General features: G+C 49.4%; 1 protein-coding gene across 1 annotated transcript in view; it reads left to right on the forward strand.

Annotated features, from left to right (window-relative positions):
• Positions 1-16,307, forward strand: part of LOC140389935 (uncharacterized) — a 40,346-nt gene extending 24,039 nt beyond the window's left edge. Inside the window, exon 4 of the mRNA XM_072474594.1 lies at positions 9,575-16,307. Within this exon, the coding sequence (XP_072330695.1) occupies positions 9,575-10,045 (471 nt within the window). The 3' untranslated portion in view covers positions 10,046-16,307. The remainder of the gene's footprint in view (positions 1-9,574) is intronic.
• The last annotated feature ends 2,721 nt before the right edge of the window (positions 16,308-19,028 follow it).

Here is a 19,028-nt window from a genome sequence, read left to right on the forward strand (position 1 = left end):
TCGCGACCGCCATCGAGACCTGTGTCTTACATGAAAACGCCACGAGTCGGTATTCCCATATACAAGCGGCTGAAACGGCGCGGCAAGGTCCCCACGAGGCGGAACGGGTCCAAGTGATTGAGCACCTCCAGGGCCTCAGCCTGGATGAGGGCGGCCATTGCGCACACTTTTCACGGACTCCCGCGCTTGTACGCATCAAACGAGGGGACGGCGACGTTGAGGAACGTAATGCGTAGGCGCGCATCACGCACGACCGCACCGCGCATGCGCGGTGGCGCAGCGAATGTGCTGACGTCACGACGTGCGGCAACTGTGGCTCCGCCCATTTAAAGCGGCAATGACCCGCAAAATCGCGACAATGCCTACGATGTGACAGACTTGGCTACTATGCTGCCATCTGTCGAGCCTGCCAACTCATATCGCTTCAGCCAGCCTCGCAGGAATGTTCGGGCAATTCAACCCACGGTCACCGAGTCCGATGCGGACCTCCCACACAGCAGTGACACCAAGGACCCGAAGGCGCCTTTTCGAGTCGGTGTCGTAACGAAAAACAGGCTGTCCCCGAAGCAAAGACACCAGCCGCTGTCGGTATACAGCATCGATCCAGACAATGAGTGGTGTGCCACCCTGACAGTCAACCGGTCCCAAATACGATTCCGCCTGGACACTGGTGCCTCCGCCAATCTCATGGCATGGTCTGCTTTCCAAAGCCTTCATGTCAAACCTGCCATCCTTCCATCGGCCTGCCAGCTATTGGACTACAATGGCAACATCATCCCTGCTAGCGGCTTGTGCCAACTTGAAGTGACGCACAAGTCATGGAAAGCCATCCTTCCTTTCGAGATCGTGGGCTCCTCGAAGGACTCCCTGCTTGGCGCACAAGCTGTTGAACCTTGTTCAAAGAGTTCACTCTCTCTCTCCTGATGACACGTCTGCCTTCCAGGACGCTGACCTCAGGGCGCAACTCGACGCCATCATCGACCAGCACCGCGATGTCTTCGAAGGCATCGGCACGCTCCCATATACTTACAAGGTCCTACTCAAACAGAACGCCATGCCTGTGATGCATGCACCTCGCAGAGTCCCAGCACCCCTCAAGGACCACCTCAAGCAGCAGCTGCAGGACCTCCAAGACCAAGGAGTGATCTCCAGAGTTACTGACCCAACCGACTGGGTCAGTTCCATGGTGTGCATAAAAATGCCTTCCGGCGAGCTGAGAATTTGCATTGATCCCAAGGATCTGAATCGCAATATCGTGAGGGAGCATTACCCAATCCCCAAGCGCGAAGAGATCACATGCGAGATGGCTCGCGCCAAGCTCTTCACCAAACTTGACGCCTCGAAAGGATTCTGGCAAATCCAGCTCGACAAATCCAGCAGGAAATTGTGTACCTTTAACACCCCCTTTGGCAGATATTGTTACAACAGGATGCCGTTTGGGATCGTATCGGCTTCAGAAGTGTTCCACAGGATCATGGAACAAATAATGGAAGGCATTGAAGGTGTTCGCGTCTATGTCGACGACATAATCATCTGGTCCACCACCCCGCAGGAGCATGTCAGTCGTCTCCAGCGCGTGTTCAAACGCATACGGGAGCAGGGCCTACAGCTCAACAGAGCCAAATGCTCTTTTGGTCAGACGGAACTCAAGTTCCTCGGGGAACACATCTCCCAGTTGGGTGTGCGGCCGGGTGCGGACAAGGTGGCTGCTATCACAGCCATGAAAATGCCAGAGGACAAGAAGGCGATCCTCCGATTTCTGGGCATGGTCAACTTCCTAGAGAGGTTCATCCCTAACCTCGCCTCTCATACCACGGCTCTCAGGAACCTGGTCAGGAAGACGACAGACTTCCAATGGCTTCCTGCCCACGAGCGCGAATGGAGAGAACTCAAAACCAAACTCACCACGGCCCCGGTCTTAGCCTTTTTTGATCCAGCGAAAGAGACAAAAATTTCGACCGATGCCAGCCAATCTGGCATTGGGGCAGTGCTCCTGCAACGCGATGAGGCCTCCTCGTGGGCCCCCGTTGCAAATGCGTCATGCGCCATGACCTCCACGGAACAGCGCTACACGCAGATAAAAAAGGAGAGCCTGGGCCTTTTGTCCGATGTCGTCAAGTTTCATGATTATGTGTACGGCCTTCCCCAATTCACCGTCGAGACCGACCACTGCCCGCTGGTCAATATAATACAGAAAGACTTGAACAACATGACGCCTCGCCTCCAGCATATTCTGCTCAAGCTCCGGCGATAGGACTTCCAGCTGGTATACACCCCGGGCAAAGACCTAATCATTGCCGACGCTCTCTCCAGGGCAGCCAACACTCCGTGTGACCCAGTGGGATTCGTCTGCTAGGTTGACGCCCATGTGGCCTTCGTGGCCTCCAATCTACCTGCCACGGATGAATGCCTCGTCCAAATTCACCGCGAGACAGCGGCTGACCCTTTGCTACAGCATGTCATGCACCACCTAACAGACAGGTGGCTCAAGGGCCAATGCCCGCAGTTCTACAGCATCAGAGACGATCTGGCGGTAGTCGATGGTGTTCTCCTGAAACTGGACCACATTGTCATCCCGCACAGCATGCGCCAGCTCGTCTTGGAACAGCTACACAAGGGCCATCTTGGCATGGAAAAGTGCCGCCGACGGGCCCGAGAGGCAGTGTACTGGCCCGGCATCAATGATGACATCGCCAACACACTGCTCAACTGCCCCACTTGTCAGCGCTTCCAGCCAGCCCAACCACGTGAGACCCCATGAGTTGGTCACGTCCCCTTGGTCCAAGGTCGGCATCGACCTGTTCCACGCGCTGGGCAGGGCCTATGTCTTGATTGTAGACTACTTTTCAAACTACCCGGGGGTGGTACATTTACACAACATCACATCGTCTGCAGTCATCCGTGCCTGCCAGGACACCTTTGCTCGACACGTCATCCCACTCACTGTGATGTCGGACAATGGCCCCTGCTTCGCAAGCCAGGAGTGGTCCAACTTTGCTAGGAGGTACAAATTTGTGCATTTGACATCCAGTCCCCTGTACCCCCAATCCAACGGCAAAGCGGAGAAGGGCGTCCACATAGTCAAACGGCTCCTCTGCAAGGCTGCCGATGCTGGGTCCGATTTCTACCTCGCCTTGCTGGCCTATCGCTCGGCCCCACTGTCCACTGGCCTGTCGCCAGCCCAGCTGCTCATGGGTCGCACCCTGAGGACGACGGTGCCGTCCATTCATGTCCCAGACCTCGACCATGTTCCGGTCCTTCGACGAATGCAACTGTCTCGTGCACAACACAAGGCGGCTCATGACTCCTGTGCAGCTGATCTCCCTGCTCTGGCTCCAGATGACAACGTCCGCATCCATCTTCCGGATGGTGGCTGGTCTGCAACCGCTGTGGTTCTTCGGCAGGTGGCTCCCCGCTCGTTCGTGGTTTATCTACCAGATGGCTCCATTCTACGCCGCAATCGACGTGCCGTTCGTCTCGTTCCGCGCTCGCCACATGATCCTCCACCATTGCCACGCCCTCCTGTTGACCCTGACCTGGACTATGCAGAGATTCCGGTCACTCTGCATCCTCCTCATTCTGACGCCGTCCAGCTCACTCCTCAGCCGGCGGCTCCCGACCCACCCTTGAGGTGGTCAACCAGAATTCGCGCCCATCTCAGAGACTTAATTTGTGAACTTTGTGGACTTATGGACTTTCTGATTTGTTCTGTTCTTCCGTTTAATCGTTCAAGTGGTTTATATATAGTGTTCATCTCGTTATTCTTGTGACACACTGTTTTTCTGCACCAGGCACCTTCCCATTTAAATAGCTTAGTTTTTATGTACATAGTCCTGTAAATATTTCGCACACATGTAGTCTGGAACATTCACCATACACTATTTATTGCCATGCAGGTGTTGCACTATTTCAAATGTTGGTGACCTGTATGTGATCCAGAACACCCAACACATCAACCACCATCGCCCTCAGCGGCTCGTTCGCCTGCGGCTTCATCATTAGCGCACTATGCGCCCGATAAACCTCCGGGGCCAATTAAAGGCCTCCCTCCCCCAACAGCTTCTCCAGCATTTTGGCTAAATAAGAGCCAGCATCCGGGAATGGTTCTCCAGATCCTCTACTTTCTCCTTGACCCACTTCTGAGGATCCCTCAACATCCCAATTTTGTCCGTCAACGAAGTAAGCTGCTCCTCATGCTCCCCCACCTCCTCCTCCATCTTCTGCATCGCCTGACTTGGGGTCTCCAGCCTCAGCTCCACACGGTCGATCCCCGCTCTCAGCGCGTCTACCACCTTCGCCAGATCCTCCAGAGCTTCCCTCCTCTGCTGACAACTTTTAATTCAAAACGTCCACCAACTGCTCCATTGATTATTGGGCTGGTAGGGCCGATCTCTTGCTCTCCGCTATCTTTCCCCGTGTCACACAAAGAGTTTCTTGCTCTTGCACCTCCTTTCTTCTAAATCCACTTCTGGTCTACGAATCTATTCACCGGTGAAGGAGAGACTTTCTCCACCCGTCCTGCACCCTTTTCCTTCAAAACATCCACCTGTTAATCGGAGAAAAGGACCAAAAAGATCGCCTTGAGCGGCAGCTGCCACATGGTCGCCACCGGAAGTCGAAAAGTACTAACGTTGCAAGCTACTGGCATCTGATGCTCAACGCGCGGTAAAGCGTCAAAGCCTGGGATGGAAGGCATCAAGACACCTCAACAGTTTCAGATTACTGGTCATGTAGATGAGAATTGGAGATGTTTAAGCAACAGTTTAAACTCTTATGTTGCAGCCCTTGGTCCGCAGGCACAGCCTGACGAGAGGTGTATCGTATTGCTGCTCACTGTAGCAGGTCCCCAAGCAATTGAAATCGTCAATACTTTTGGATTTGAAAACGAGGCTGACAGCAAAAGCTTTGAAGAAGTGCTTAAACAATTTGATCGCCATTGTTCCCCTAATAAAAATGAAACCTTTGAGCACTATATATTCCATACACGCACCTAGAACGTGGGGGAGGCATTCAATAGGTTCCTCACTGACTTGCGATTGAAGGCGCAGTCGTGCAACTTCAGCACACCCCAGTCATCAATGATATGAGATCAGATTGTTTTTGGAATCTCCAATGATAAAGTGCGTGAGAGGCTTCTGCAGGAAATAGATCTGCAACATGAAAGTGCGGTTCAAATATGTCACACTATAATAATAATATAATAATCTTTATTGTCACAGGTAGGCTTACATTAACACTTCAATGAAGTTACTGTGAAAATCCCAGAGTCGCCACATTCCGGCGCGTGTTCGGGCACACAGAGGGAGAATCCAGAATGTCCAAATTACCGGACAGCATGTCTTTCAGGACTTGTGGGTAGTGAGCTTACTGCAAAGCAGCTCAACATGTTGAATCTCCGTCATTTTGGCACAAAGGCAGAAGTGGCGGCAGGTGCCATTAGTGTGGTGACGCAGCTGAATAAGAAACGTGCTCCCAGTGCGGGCGGCCATTTTGAGCGGCTGACCCGATCCTCCATTTTGTGTCCGCGATGTGGCAAACGGCATTTGCCACGGCAATGCCCTGTTTATGGAAAAACATGTATCATCTGTAATGGCAGGAATCATTTTGCAACCCAATGTTATTCAAGGAAAAGGCCTGAACAAACAAAGAGTATCAGTGCTATTAATGAAGTGTGCCTAGAGGGCACATTCTTTGTAGACAAGATCTCCAGCGAAGACGAGGAGACTCAAGTCATACCAATATGCAGCAATAGTGAATTGAAGGAAGATAATCATAAAGAAATTTGACAGTGCCATTAAAGGTAAATGGCACAGCGATAACAGTCAAGTCTCGACACTTGTGTGAGGGCCAACCTCATCAACCTGTCTGATGTAAAAAAAAGTTGCGAATTCAACCATAAATAGCTACCAGAGCGGTATTGTTAAGAGATTAAAAATTTTGTCGTTAGGAGCATGTGAGCTTGATGTCGATGTCAAAAACAAAATTTACATGCTGAAATTTTCTGTGGTAGCGGCGAACCGTGAGTCTTTAATTGGAGTTGAGGCATGTGAGGAGCTACAGCTCGTCCAATGAGTCTATAGTGCAAACAATGCTGCGACAGGCCCTCATTCCTTAGAAGACTCCACACTGAATGATTTCCCTGAAATTTTCCAAGGTTTTGGTACGTTACCATATATGTACAAGATTTAATTAAAGGAGGATGGGAAGCCTGTGATTCATGCGCCAAGACGTGTGCTTGCCCCATTAAGGGATAAACTAAAGGCAGAGCTGGAGAGACTGCCTTGGGTATCATTAAGCATTTTGAAGCCCCTACCGACTGGGTTAATTCCATGGTCTGTGTAAAGAAGCATAATGGGGACTTAAGAATCTGCATGGATCCAAACGATTTGAATCTCAATATTGAAAGGGAACTCTCCCCTATGTCAAAAGGGAGGAGATAACGTGTGAAATGGCAGGTGTGAAATGACAGGAGCAACCTGTTTCAGCAAATTGGATGCATCACAAGGCTTGTGGCAACTGAAACTAGATAAGGAAAGCACTAAAATGTGCATGTTCAACACACCCTTCGGGAGATATTGCTTTTTAAGAATGTCATTTGGCATCATCTCAGCTTGAGGGAATTCTGGGAGTCCGTGTGTATGTGGATGACATTATTATTTGGGGGTCGACTCAGGAAGAGCATGATAAATGGCTTCTCAGGGTCCTAAAAATAATATAAGAAAACGTCAAGTCGGGGTACATAGCATCACCTTCCTGGGAGACAAGCTGTCCGCATAAGGTGTTCAGCCCGATCAAGACAAGACCACCATCATAGAAGAACCAGGCAATGTGCCTCAATGACTACCGACCAGTGGCCCTGACATCAGTCATAATGAAGTGCTTCGAGAGGTTGATCATGAAGCGCATCAACTCCATACTCCCAGACGCCTTGATCCACTGCAATTCGCATACCGCTGCAACCGGTCCACAGCATATGCCATCTCCCTGGCCCTACACTCATCCCTAGAGCATCTCAACAACAAGGACTCTTACATCAGACTCCTATTTATTGACTACAGCTCCACTTTTAATACCATAATCCCAGCCAAGCTCATATCAAAGCTCCAAAACCTGGGACTTGGCTCCTCACTCTGCAACTAGATCCTCGACTTTCTGATGACTCAAAGACCACAATCAGTAAGAATAAACGACAACATCTTCTCCACAATAGTCCTCAATACCGGGGCCCAGCAAGGCTGTGTACTGAGCCCCCTACTATACTCCCAGTACATACACAACTGCGTGGCAAAATCTGGCTCCATCTACAAGTTTGCTGACGATACGACCATAGTGGGCCGGATCTCGAATAACAATGAGTCAGAATACAGGAGGGAGATAAAGAACCTAGTGGAATGGTGCAGCGACAATAATCTATCCCTCAATGCCAGCAAAACTAAAGAGCTGGTCATTTTCAGGAAGCAAAGTACTGTACACACCCCTGTCAGCATCAATGGGACCGAGGTAAAGATGGATAGCAGCTTCAAATTCCTCGGCGTACACATCACCAAAGGTCTGTCCAGGTCCATCCACGTCGATGCTACCACCAAGAAAGTACAACAACGCCTATACTTCCTTCGGAAACTAAGGAAATTCGGCATGTCCACATTAACTCTTAACAACTTTTACAGATGCACCATAGAAAGCATCTATCTGGCTGCATCACAGCTTGGTTTGGCAACTGCTCAGCCCAAGACCGCAAGAAACTTCAGAGAGTCGTGAACACAGCCCAGTCCATCACAAGAACCTGTCTCCCATCCACTGACTCCATCTACATCTCCCACTGCCTGGGGAAAGCGGGCAGTATAATCAAAGACATCTCCCACCCGGCTTACTCACCCTTCCAACCTCTTCCATCAGGCAGGAGATACAAAAGTCTGAGAACATGCACAAACAGATTAAAAAATAGCTTCTTCTCCGCTGTTACCCGACTTCTAAATGACCCTCTTATGGACTCACCTCATTAATACTACACTCCCGTATGCTTCACCCAATGCCGGTGTTATGTCGTTACATTGTGTACCTTGTGGTGCCATATAATGTATTTTCTTTTATTTTGTTTTCTTTTCATGTACTTAATGATCTGTTGAGCTGCTCACAGAAAAATACTTTTCACTGTACCTCGGTACACATGACAATAAACAAATCCAATCCAATCCAGTCTACTGCACCCAATTGAAGAGCAGGTGATAGACATCATGGCAGGGTCGCATCAAGACTGTGGTGTCTGGCCAGACAAGAGGTCAAGCTTATACTATTTTTTTCTTCCTTTCCTTCTCACTTAAATCTAATCTGTACACACAGCACAAGAGGATGAGTGGCTGCTGTTCTCAGTAGCCACCCATCCTTTTGTGCTTCTCCAAGCCAGCAAAAGACAACCCTTGCTCCCAATCTCCAGACCCACAGTAATGTAGCTGACTCTTAAATGCCCTCTGACGTGGCCTAGCAAGCCACTCAGTTAGTACTGTGGATGTCATGGACTGTAGTGATTCAAGAAGGAGCTCACCACCTTCGCAAGGACAATTGAGGATGGCTAATTAATGCTGACTGAGCTAGGAAAGCCCACATCCCTTGATTGAATATTTTTTCAAAACGCAAAATAAGTCTCCTTTTACACCATCATGTGTACTGTTTCTCCAGTCCGACATTAACCCTTTCCGCCCTCAACATAGTGATACTGCAGGTATCTCACAGGACTCTGTCTGTGCAGTCTGAAATGCCTGCACGTCAAAGAATCCAGCAAAATAGATAAATCCCAATGCTCTTTCTCTCTGATTTTTACCCTCCATGAAGAAGTTAATAAACTGTTGTCTCCTTGCGAACAGTGTTCAGTGACTGGCTGGATTATTGAGCACAGAGAATGCATAGGGGAGGTGGTGGCGTAGTGGTATTGTCAATGGGCTAGTAACCACCAACCCAGGGTAATGCTCTGGTGATCAAGGTTCAAATCCCGCCACTGCAGATGGTGAAATTTGAATTCAATAAAAATCTGTAATTAAAAGTCTAATGGTGACCATGAAACCGCTGTTGTAAAAATAAACCCATCTGGTTCACTAATGTCCCACCTGGTCTGGCCTAAATGTGACTCCAAATGCCCCCTCAAGCGCAATAAATGCTGGCCCAGCCTGAGATGCCCACTTGAATGAATTTTTAAAAACTTGCTTATGTTACCAGAAGCATTTTGAAAGATCCAAAGGCATAAAAGTTTAGAACCATGGTGATTTTCACTGCTAAAGGCAGTTTATGACAATTTTTGCTTCAACAGGTAAAGGCAGGTAAGTGACCATTTTCCTTTGAAATGCAGGTGTCTTACTGCACCTCTTATTAAGCCCATCATGTCAGTCATGTGACTATCCATATGCAGTCTTGCATGGCCTGGACAGTGTATGAGCTGCAGCTGAAATACATCATTTAGCCAGAGTTTTATAATTTTCTGGAAATACAGTTAAAGTAAACTATGAAAGAAAAAGGGTAGGTCCTGCAAATCCTGATATCTTTTCAATACTTTTTCTGTCTGAATAGTTCTTTTTTTTTTAAGTGCCCTGGATGTGGAAGTTGTGTGGAACGAAAGAATCTGACAAGCCTCCATGTTAGATGTACAATCTGTCAGGCTGAGAAAGGAAAGAATTATGAATTCTGCTGGCAATGTATGAAGCAATGGAAGGGCAAAGCACAACGCTCTGATCGATGTGACAATGAAGGGTGCACCAACATCCAACTTGAAACCTTACGAAACTGTGACGCAAAGGTTATAACGTATGGCAACTGTGGCATTCAAGATTGTCCTAAAATTCGTGCGTGCCCTACATGCGGGATGCTCATAGAGCATAAAGATATGTGCAAATATGTCATATGCACCAAGTGTCGTGTAGAATTTTGCTTTGCATGCCTTGAGACTAAAAAAAATTGTTCCAGATCTTCTGGTTCTTCTGCTGCTTGTGCGAAACCTGTGGCTCCAAAGCAAACAGCAATTCCTGTGTGGAATCGTAATTCAGATTTAAACAGTTAACCAGAGTTTTTTGCCAAATGGTTTCATTGTGAATGTTTTACTGAGTTCCAAGACACATTCCAGTTGGAGGTTGTTCGCACTTTTGAAAAGGAGAGGATGAGCTTAGTTTGATTGACAGATTTCTTAGCTTGCAATAACTAATTTTTATCTTTCATTGAAGTTGTTCTTCAATGCCTGTATTATTCTTTAGACAAGGTTAAGAGGTGTAGATTAGAGGTTTCTTCACTGGCTATATTTGATTGACAGTTTTATGAGATTCCAAGACATGTATTTTTTTCAAAGGGGATGTTGAATGTCTGATTGTTGCCACCTCAGACCTGCATGGGAGGTGGTGGGCCCGATTCCAGCCAGCACCAAACTCCCAGAAATTACCAGATGACTGGGCTGCCTTTTAGAATTCAGGGCCACAACATCAGAAAATGGCCCAAATCGGGGGCAGCATGGTGGAATAGTGGTTAGCACTGCTGCCTCACGGCTCCGAGGACCCAGGTTTGATCCTGGCCTTGGGTCACTGTCCATGTGGTGTTTGCACATTCTCCCTGCGTCTGCGTGGGTCTCATCCCCACAACCCAAATATGTGCAGGGTAGGTGAATTGGCCACGCTAAATTGCTCTTTAATTGGGGAAAAAATGAATGGGGTACTTTAAATTTAAAAAAAAGAAAATTACCCAAATCGTGGTTCCCAACTCGTGATGAAAATATGGCCCAATGTCATTCTTCCTTCTTGATAACACTGTTTGGTTTTGATGCTTTGCACCAGTTCAGTAGGTTTTAATTTAAAACATGGGTCGGGATTCTCTGATCCTGAGGCTAAGTGTGCCGTTTTCGACGGCGTTGATGTACCATCAATGACAACAGACGAGAGTCGGAAGAGTAAACTGTGGCTTTAATCAGCTAAAAGACATCTGCTGGCAGCCGGTCCCAGAATGAGAGCAGGGCTGGAGGTTAGCTATCTTTATACTTGAGCCCGAGGGGCGGAGACAGCAGGGACAAACCCAGACATGTAACAAACAGTAAGAACAGTAAGTACAATATAATACAGTGGTTCACCACATTCACCCCCTGTTAAAAAAGAGTCGGGCGGGGGTGAAGTGCATGGGTTAAATTAGAGATCGAGTCTTTCGGGGGCTCTGACCTTCCGCTGTGATCGCCTCAGTCCCGGCTGTGTTGCGGACACTGGTGTCGGATGAAGTGTTGAGGCCTCCGTATCCAGGAGCGTGCCGTCTTCCAGATAAGTAGCAACGGAGGGAGACAGTGTAGAGTCGTGAGTACCAACAGAGGGAGACAGTGTAGAGTCGGGGGTAGCGGTGATGTTCGCTGGGGAACCTGCGGGTGCCAAGTCCCGAAGGGAGACTGTGTCCTCCCGCCTGTCATGGTGTGCCACGTAGGCATATTGGGGGTTAGCATGGAGGAGAAGGACCCGTTCGACCAGGGGATCCGACTTGTGACTCCTCGCATGCTTCCGGAAGCATGCCCTGGAACCGTCAGACAGGACGGGAGCTAGACCCCTGAGGTGGACTTCCTGGGGAAGACAAACATCCTTTCTTGAGGGGTCACCATTGGTGGCGGTACACAGGAGAGACCGGATGGAGTGGAGCGCATTGGGAAGGACCTCCTGCCAGCGGGAGACAGGGAGACTTCTAGACCGTAGGGCAAGAAGGATGGCCTTCTGGACCGTAGCGTTTTCCCTCTCCACCTGCCCATTTCCCCGGGGGTTGTAGCTGGTAGTCCTGCTTGAGGCGATGCCTTTGCTAAGCAGGAACTGACGCAGCTCATCACTCACGAAGGAGGAACGCCGATCGCTATGGATGTAAGTGGGGAAACCGAACAAGGTGAAGAGGCCGTGTAGGGCCTTGATGACTGTGGCAGAGGTCATGTCAGGGTATGGTATGGCGAAAGGGAAACGTGAGTACTCATCAATGATGTTGAGAAAGTACACATTACGGTCAGTGGAGGGGAGGGGCCCTTTGAAATCGATGCTGAGGCGCTCAAAGGGGAGGGAGGCCTTTACCAGGTGTGCTCTATCCGGCGGATAGAAGTGCGGTTTGCACTCCACGCAGACCTGGCAGACCCTGGTCATGGTCCTGGTTGCGGGCCTTGATAAAATGGAAAAAACGGGTGACAGAGGTCATTGTGGAGGGCCCGAAGTCGGTCTACATGTGCGCTGGCACATGTACCGCGGGATAGGGCATCTGGGGGCTCAATGAGCTTCCCAGGTCAATACAAGATATCATAATTATAAGTGGAGAGTTCGATCCTCCACCTTAGGATCTTGTCATTCTTTATCTTACTCCGCTGCGTATTGTTAATCATGAAGGCAACCGACCGTTGGTCAGTGAGGAGAGTGAATCGCCTGCCGGCCAGGTAATGCCTCCAATGTCGCACAGCTTCCACAATGGCCTGGGCTTCCTTTTCGACGGAGGAGTGTCGAATTTCGGAGCCCTGGAGGGTACGGGAGAAGAAAGCCACGGGCCTGCCCGCCTGGTTGAGGGTAGCAGCCAGAGCAAAGTCAGACGCATCGCTCTCCACTTGGAACGGGATGGACTCGTCTACTGCGTGCATCGTGGCTTTAGCAATATCTGTCTTGATGCGGTTGAAGCCAGGCGGGCCTCAGCTGTCAGGGGAAAAATGGTGGATTTAATGAGTGGGCGGGCCTTGTCCGCATAATTGGGGACCCACTGGGCATAATAGGAAAAGAACCCCAGGCATCTCTTCAGGGCATTGGGCAGTGGGGGAGTGGAAGTTCCAGGAGGGGGCGCATGCGGACGGGATCGAGCCCTCGGACTCCGTTTTCCACAACGTAGCCAAGGATGGCTAGGCGGGTTATGCGGAAAACGCATTTCTCCTTATTGTGTGTTAGGTTAAGGAGCTTGGCGGTGTGGAGGAAATGTTGGAGGTTAGCGTCATGGTCCTGCTGGTCATGGCCGCAGATGGTGACATTATCCAGATACGGGAACGTGGCCCGCAGCCCATACTGGTCAACCATTCGGTCCATCTCCCGTTGGAAGACCGAGACTCTATAGGTGACGCCAAAGGGGACCCTGAGGAAGTGGTAGAGGCGGCCATCTGCCTCAAAGGCAGTGTATTGGCGGTCCTCCGGGTGGATAGGGAGCTGGTGGTACGCAGACTTCAAGTCAATAGTGGAGAAGACTCGGTACTGCGCAATTTGATTGACCATGTCAGACACGCGGGGGAGAGGGTACGCATCAAGCTGCATGTACTGGTTGATGGTCTGACTGTAGTCGATGACCATCCAGTGCTTCTCCCCAGTTTTGATGACCACCACTTGGGCTCTCCAGGGGCTAGTACTGGCCTCTATGATCTCTTCCCGCAGGAGTCGCTGGACCTCCAACCTGATAAAGGCCTTGTGCCGAGCACTGTATCGTCTGCTCCTAGTGGCGACGGGCTTACAGTCTGGGGTAAGGTGAGCAAAGAGCGGGGGTGGGTGTAGAAGCTAGTGGGGCAACCTTAAGGGTCGAGAGGCTACAGACAGTGAGAGGGGGCAGGGGTCCATCGAACTCCAAGGTAAGACTTTTGAGGTGGCATTGGAAATCTAGGCCAAGTAGTAGGACAGCGCAGAGTTGGGGGAGGACGTAGAGCTTGATATTTTTGTACTCGACGCCCCGTACTGTAAGGGTTGCGACACAGTACCCACGGACTTCCACGGAATGTGATTCGGAAGCCAGGGAGATTTTCTGGGTCACGGGTAAAATTGGGAGGGAGCAGCGCCGTACTGTATCTGGATGAATGAAACTCTCCGTTCCCCCGGAGTCGAAGCGGCAGGTCGTCTCGTGGCCATTGATCCGGACGGCCATCATGGATTTAGTGAGGTGATGAGGTCGAGATTGGTCGAGGGTGATGGAGGCGAGCTTCGGAAGGTAGGTGGGCTGATCGAGGGTAGCGGAGGCCAGCATACAATCTGGTGAGCAGGGGTTCCGGGAGGCGGCGGGGTGATTCCCGCACGTGGCAGATGACATGGAAGAAGGGGGCGGTCCCTGCGGGCTACACGCAGCGCTGCTGGGTTTAGAAACAGGTCGGGCCTGGCAGACTTTAGAGAAGCAGCCCTTCTTTCCGCACCCGTTGCAGATCGCGCTCCTCACTGGGCAGCGTTGTCTGGGGTGCTTACCCTGGCCACAGAAGTAACATTTCGGGCCTCCGGAGTTGGCGGGTCGCTGCGCGGCACAGGCTTGCGGCACCCCTGGGTCGGGTGATGGCGGCACCCACGACATCCACGAGGGTGCCGCGTGGTCGGAGGTGTAGACATCCATGTTATGGAAGGCCACTTCCAACGAGTCCGAGAGTTGTACTGTGTCTTGGAGGTCGAGTGTGCCCCCTTCTAGTAGGTGCTGGCGGATGTAATTAGACATAGGTGTCCCGGATCAGCAATTCGGTGCGCTTGACAGCCGATACCGCCTTACAACTGCAGTTCCGGCCGAGTACCCGCAAGGCGCACAGAAATTCAGCTTGAGATTCTCCGGGGCGCTGTCGCCTCGTGGCAAGGAGATGCCTAGCGTACACCTCGTTGACTTGCTTAACATACTGCCCCTTCAACAGCGTTATCGCATCCTCGAACAAGGCAACGTCTCTGGTAAGAAGGAAAACTTGCGGGCTCACCCAGGAGTTGAGGACTCGCAGCTTGTGGGTCTCAGCGACGGCGGCGGCGGAGGAATCAATGTAAGATTCGAAGCAGCTTAGCCAGTGTTCAAACGTGGCAGTGGCGTCGGCTGCTTTGGGGTCCAGCTCCAGGCAATCAGGCTTGAGTGATGGATCCATCTTAAAATTTTAGCTGATTAAATTGATGTACCATCAATGACGACAGACGAGAGTCGGAAGAGTAAACTGTGGCTTTAATCAGGTAAAAGATACCTGCTGGCAGCCGGTCCCAGAATGAGTGCAGGGCTGGAGGTTAGCTATCTTTGTACTTGAGCCGGAGGGGCGGAGCCACAGGCTGAGCCAGCAGGGACAAACCCAGACATGTAACAAACAGTAAGAACAGTAAGTACCATAAGTAAGAACAGTATGTACAATATAATGCAGTGGTTCACCACATGCATCACCATGGCCTCAGGATCAGCACGGCACTGGAGCGGCCCACGCCACTCCAACTGCTGATCCTGGCGTCAACTGGGTGCCGCTGGATCCGCGCATGCGCAGTGGCTCCCTTTTCCACACCAGCCCCTGATTCAACATTGCTTAGGGCTAAAGGGGCTGGCGCAGAAGGAAAGAGACATCCAGCCCGAGAGGCCGGCCCGCCGATCGGTGAGCCCCGATTGCGGGCCAGGCCACAACGGAAGCAACCCCGGGGTCGATCCCCCCCCCTCCCACCCTGAGGTCCCGCCGGCTGAGAGTAGGTGTGAATGGCGCCGGTGGGACTTGGGTATTTTGCGCTGGCCGCTCGGCCCATCCCGGGCCGGGAATCGGCGGAGAGGGCCGCTGCTGGCGCCGCGCCGACCACCCCGCCGATTCTCCACGCGTCCCGGCGTCGGGGCGGCGTGGCGCAATTCGGGCGGGGATTTTCCGGCCCGGCCCCGGGCTGAGAGAATCCCACCCAAGCTTTCCTCCCTTCAGCCCTGATCCTAACTTCCCAAACCATGCTGGGTGAATGTCCAGCTTGAATGTCAACAAAGGGCTTCCCTTAGGAATCTTACACCTTTGGGCTAATTATTATTGGAAAGATTTTGATAAGATAACCACACGATGGTAATAAATAATTGTTGTTGACATTTCATATTGCTAAGAAAACTATTTCATTATGCCTTCATTTCTGAATTAATATGAACAGCAGTATTTGTTCTTCATAATCTCAGTGTAAATGTTTGACAGACACCAAAGCCTGTTTCTTTCTTTTCTTTTTGTTCACTTATATATGGATGTCTGTGAAATTTTATACCTGTCATTTACAGCAGTTCAAATTCAAATTCAATTTTCAACTATTGTTTTGTTCTCATGAATGTTTAATAGAGTTGTGCAAAATTCTACTCCTGGGCTTTTTTAATGTTAAACCATTTAAAATAAAGATTTAATTTTAAACATATTAAAGTGAAGGGGCATGACTTTACAAATATTCCTAAAAATGCTGTCATTGCTTTGTCCTGTAGAAGAGGTGTTGAGAATGTACATCAGTACTTAGCTATGCTAAGAAGTATACATTGTAGATTTTGTGTTTTTCGAAGAAGTTCAAGTTATTTCTAATCTATTAATGTATTTTGTCAGTATATTGTTCCAACTTGAATTCTATTTATTAGTTTTCATTTCTTGAAATAAAGGCTGCAAAATATAGTAATTACTGTAAACAAGCGTGAATATTGTGATTCACTATTTACCCACATCCTTCACTTCCTTCCGGTGCAGGCATTGTACAAACTTTGTTGCTGCCGGCTCATTTAACTGATTGTTGCATGCAGCCAGCGCTAAGCACGCTCTTGCAAAGCTGCAGGCCTCAGCAGGAGGTGCAAACCTGTGAAAGGCTAGCACAAGGCCAGCTTTAAAGTGAGGCTGCAGCATCTAAACCTCATAGATGTTTGGGATATTTTGGCTGGAGCAGGTGCTAGACATCAATGTACATGGGATTGACCTTAGCAAGACACATGGATGATCCAACATGGCAAATGATGGAGAAATTGGTGCGAAGATGGAGAGTTGGAGAAATGTCACATATCCATAAGGTGCTAGGTGGCTCTCCAGGCCAACGTTGAAATGAACAGTGGGAGCAGATAGCCCCTGTGAGTCAATGACAGCAGTCTAGCCCCAAGAAACTGGATGCAATGCTGCAAAAGCTCAATATTTTCACAGCCAAATTTGGACTCCCCGAGCCTTACTAATCTGGCAAAGAGGGTAAACCTGGAGCTGTTGATGTTCAACCTATCCAGCCGAGTCACCTCCCCACGTTGAAATGTTTTTCTTTTCTGGACCACGAGCAGAGTTGGGTAATTCACAATGCCTCTGTGGGCGTTTGGATGTTTTTGACCGTGGTATGGAGACCTGGAATCAGTACGCAGAGTAAACGTGATACTTCTTTAGAGCCAATAATATCACAGAAAACGAGCACCAGACCGTAATTCTGCTGGTGGCCTGCGGAACGCACGCGTTTGGAGTGACCCGGGGCTTCACATTTCCGGTGATGCCGAACATGATGTCATTTGACCAGCTCGTTGTGTTGGTGGGACAGCATTACAACCCAACCCCGGCTATCATTGTTTAGTGATTCAGGTTCAATACTGTGGAGAGGTCCATCGGGGGTCCATTGCAGAATTGATTTCAAGACTTCGGAAAATTGTTGAAACTGTGAGCATATGGTAATGTTTTAGCAGATATGCTCTGCGACCGTCTGCAGGGTAAACGACAATGACACTCAGAAGAAACGCCTGGCCAGGGCGGCATGGTGGTGCAGTGGTTAGCACTGCTGCCTCATGGCACCAAGGACCCGGGTTCGGACCCGACTCCGAATCACTGTCCATGTGGAGTTTGCACATTCTCGCTGTGTCTGCGTGGGTCTCACCCCCACAACCCAAAGTTGTGCAGGGTAGGTGGATTGGCCACGCTAAATTCCCCCCTAATTGGGAAAAAAAGAATTGGATACTCTAAATTTCTAGCTAAAAAAAATTACCTGGGGTTAGAAGAATCCCAACAGTGCAGAAGGAGGCCATTCGGCCCATTAAGTCTGCACCAACCCTTCCATAAAACACTCTGGAATTGGGGGCGGCACGATGGTGCAGTGGTTAGCATTGCTGCCTCACAGCACCAAGGACCCGGGTTCGATCTCGATCCTGGGTCACTGTCCGTGTGGAGTTTGCACATTCTCCCCATGTCTGCGCGGGTCTCAACCCCACAAATCCAAAATATGTGCCGGGTAGTTGGATTGGCCATTCTCAGTTGCCCTTTAATTGGCAAAAACGAATTGGGCGCAATAAATTTATTTTAAAAAAAGGACACTCTGGGAATGAGAGTCAAAACCTTAAAGGAAATAACTTGATGGGACAATATTTGGTAGTGGGGCTCTAAAGTGGAATACACCCTTGCATATTAGTCATGCTGCATTTTGTTATTATTGCAGTTCTCGTTATCATATAGCAAGCTTTTGCAATGATATGTTAAAAGATGGAAAAAGGCAAAAGAAGTTTGATTAAATGTGGCATTGGTAATGAGACATAGGAATTGTTTTTTAAATATGTAATTGTAAGGAAAGTGTGTATCTCAGACTCACTCTGGGAAATAGGGTTGTTCAAACTAATGATCCCATGCGTTTACACTTATGGGAACACAGAGGGGAACGTAGTCAGGCTGACAAGGCATATAGGCCAGGAGCAGGAACTGTCAAATGAGGCCCTGACTGGAATCAATACTGATTGTCTGCAAGTCAACTCAAACTCATTATCACTGTATGGACTTTGTAATTACCCACTTACGTTGGCACAAATGTTATGAATATGTAACAAACTTCCAGACACAGGTGATCAACTCTGCAGCAGGACGAAGGACAGACAAAAGAAGCCATCTGACTCCATATTGAGCTGTTGGCTGGTCAGCAGAGGGTGTTTCAGAGGAAATGGGTCTTGATTGAATCACTCTGGATAAACAGGAGGATCCTGCTTTTCCCATTAACACGTTGAGTCTGGATGGGACAATGGCCAGTTGTGGGTGTATACATATGACTCAATGCTAGCAGACCAGTATAAAGAAAGGAACATTAGAAGAGGACATTCAGCGATAACCTGTGAGTCCCCAGGCACAACCCCGGGCAAGAAGAAAGGACCCCACATTTTGTGTTGTTCTCTGCCTTGCTCTTTCTGGATGGCTTCGATGTGTAGTGTTGATCAGAGAACAACGAGTCTTGTAACCAACAAAACTTTTATTAAACATTACTAACTGAATTTGACACTTACCTCTAAGAAACAAGCTGTTGATTGATCACACAAAAACTATACTCACTATACTCATCTACATCTAACTCACCAACAGATTAAACTATTCTCTTGCTCTCTCA

The sequence above is a fragment of the Scyliorhinus torazame genome, chromosome 14, assembly GCF_047496885.1.
Source record: "Scyliorhinus torazame isolate Kashiwa2021f chromosome 14, sScyTor2.1, whole genome shotgun sequence".
Taxonomy (NCBI): domain Eukaryota; kingdom Metazoa; phylum Chordata; class Chondrichthyes; order Carcharhiniformes; family Scyliorhinidae; genus Scyliorhinus; species Scyliorhinus torazame.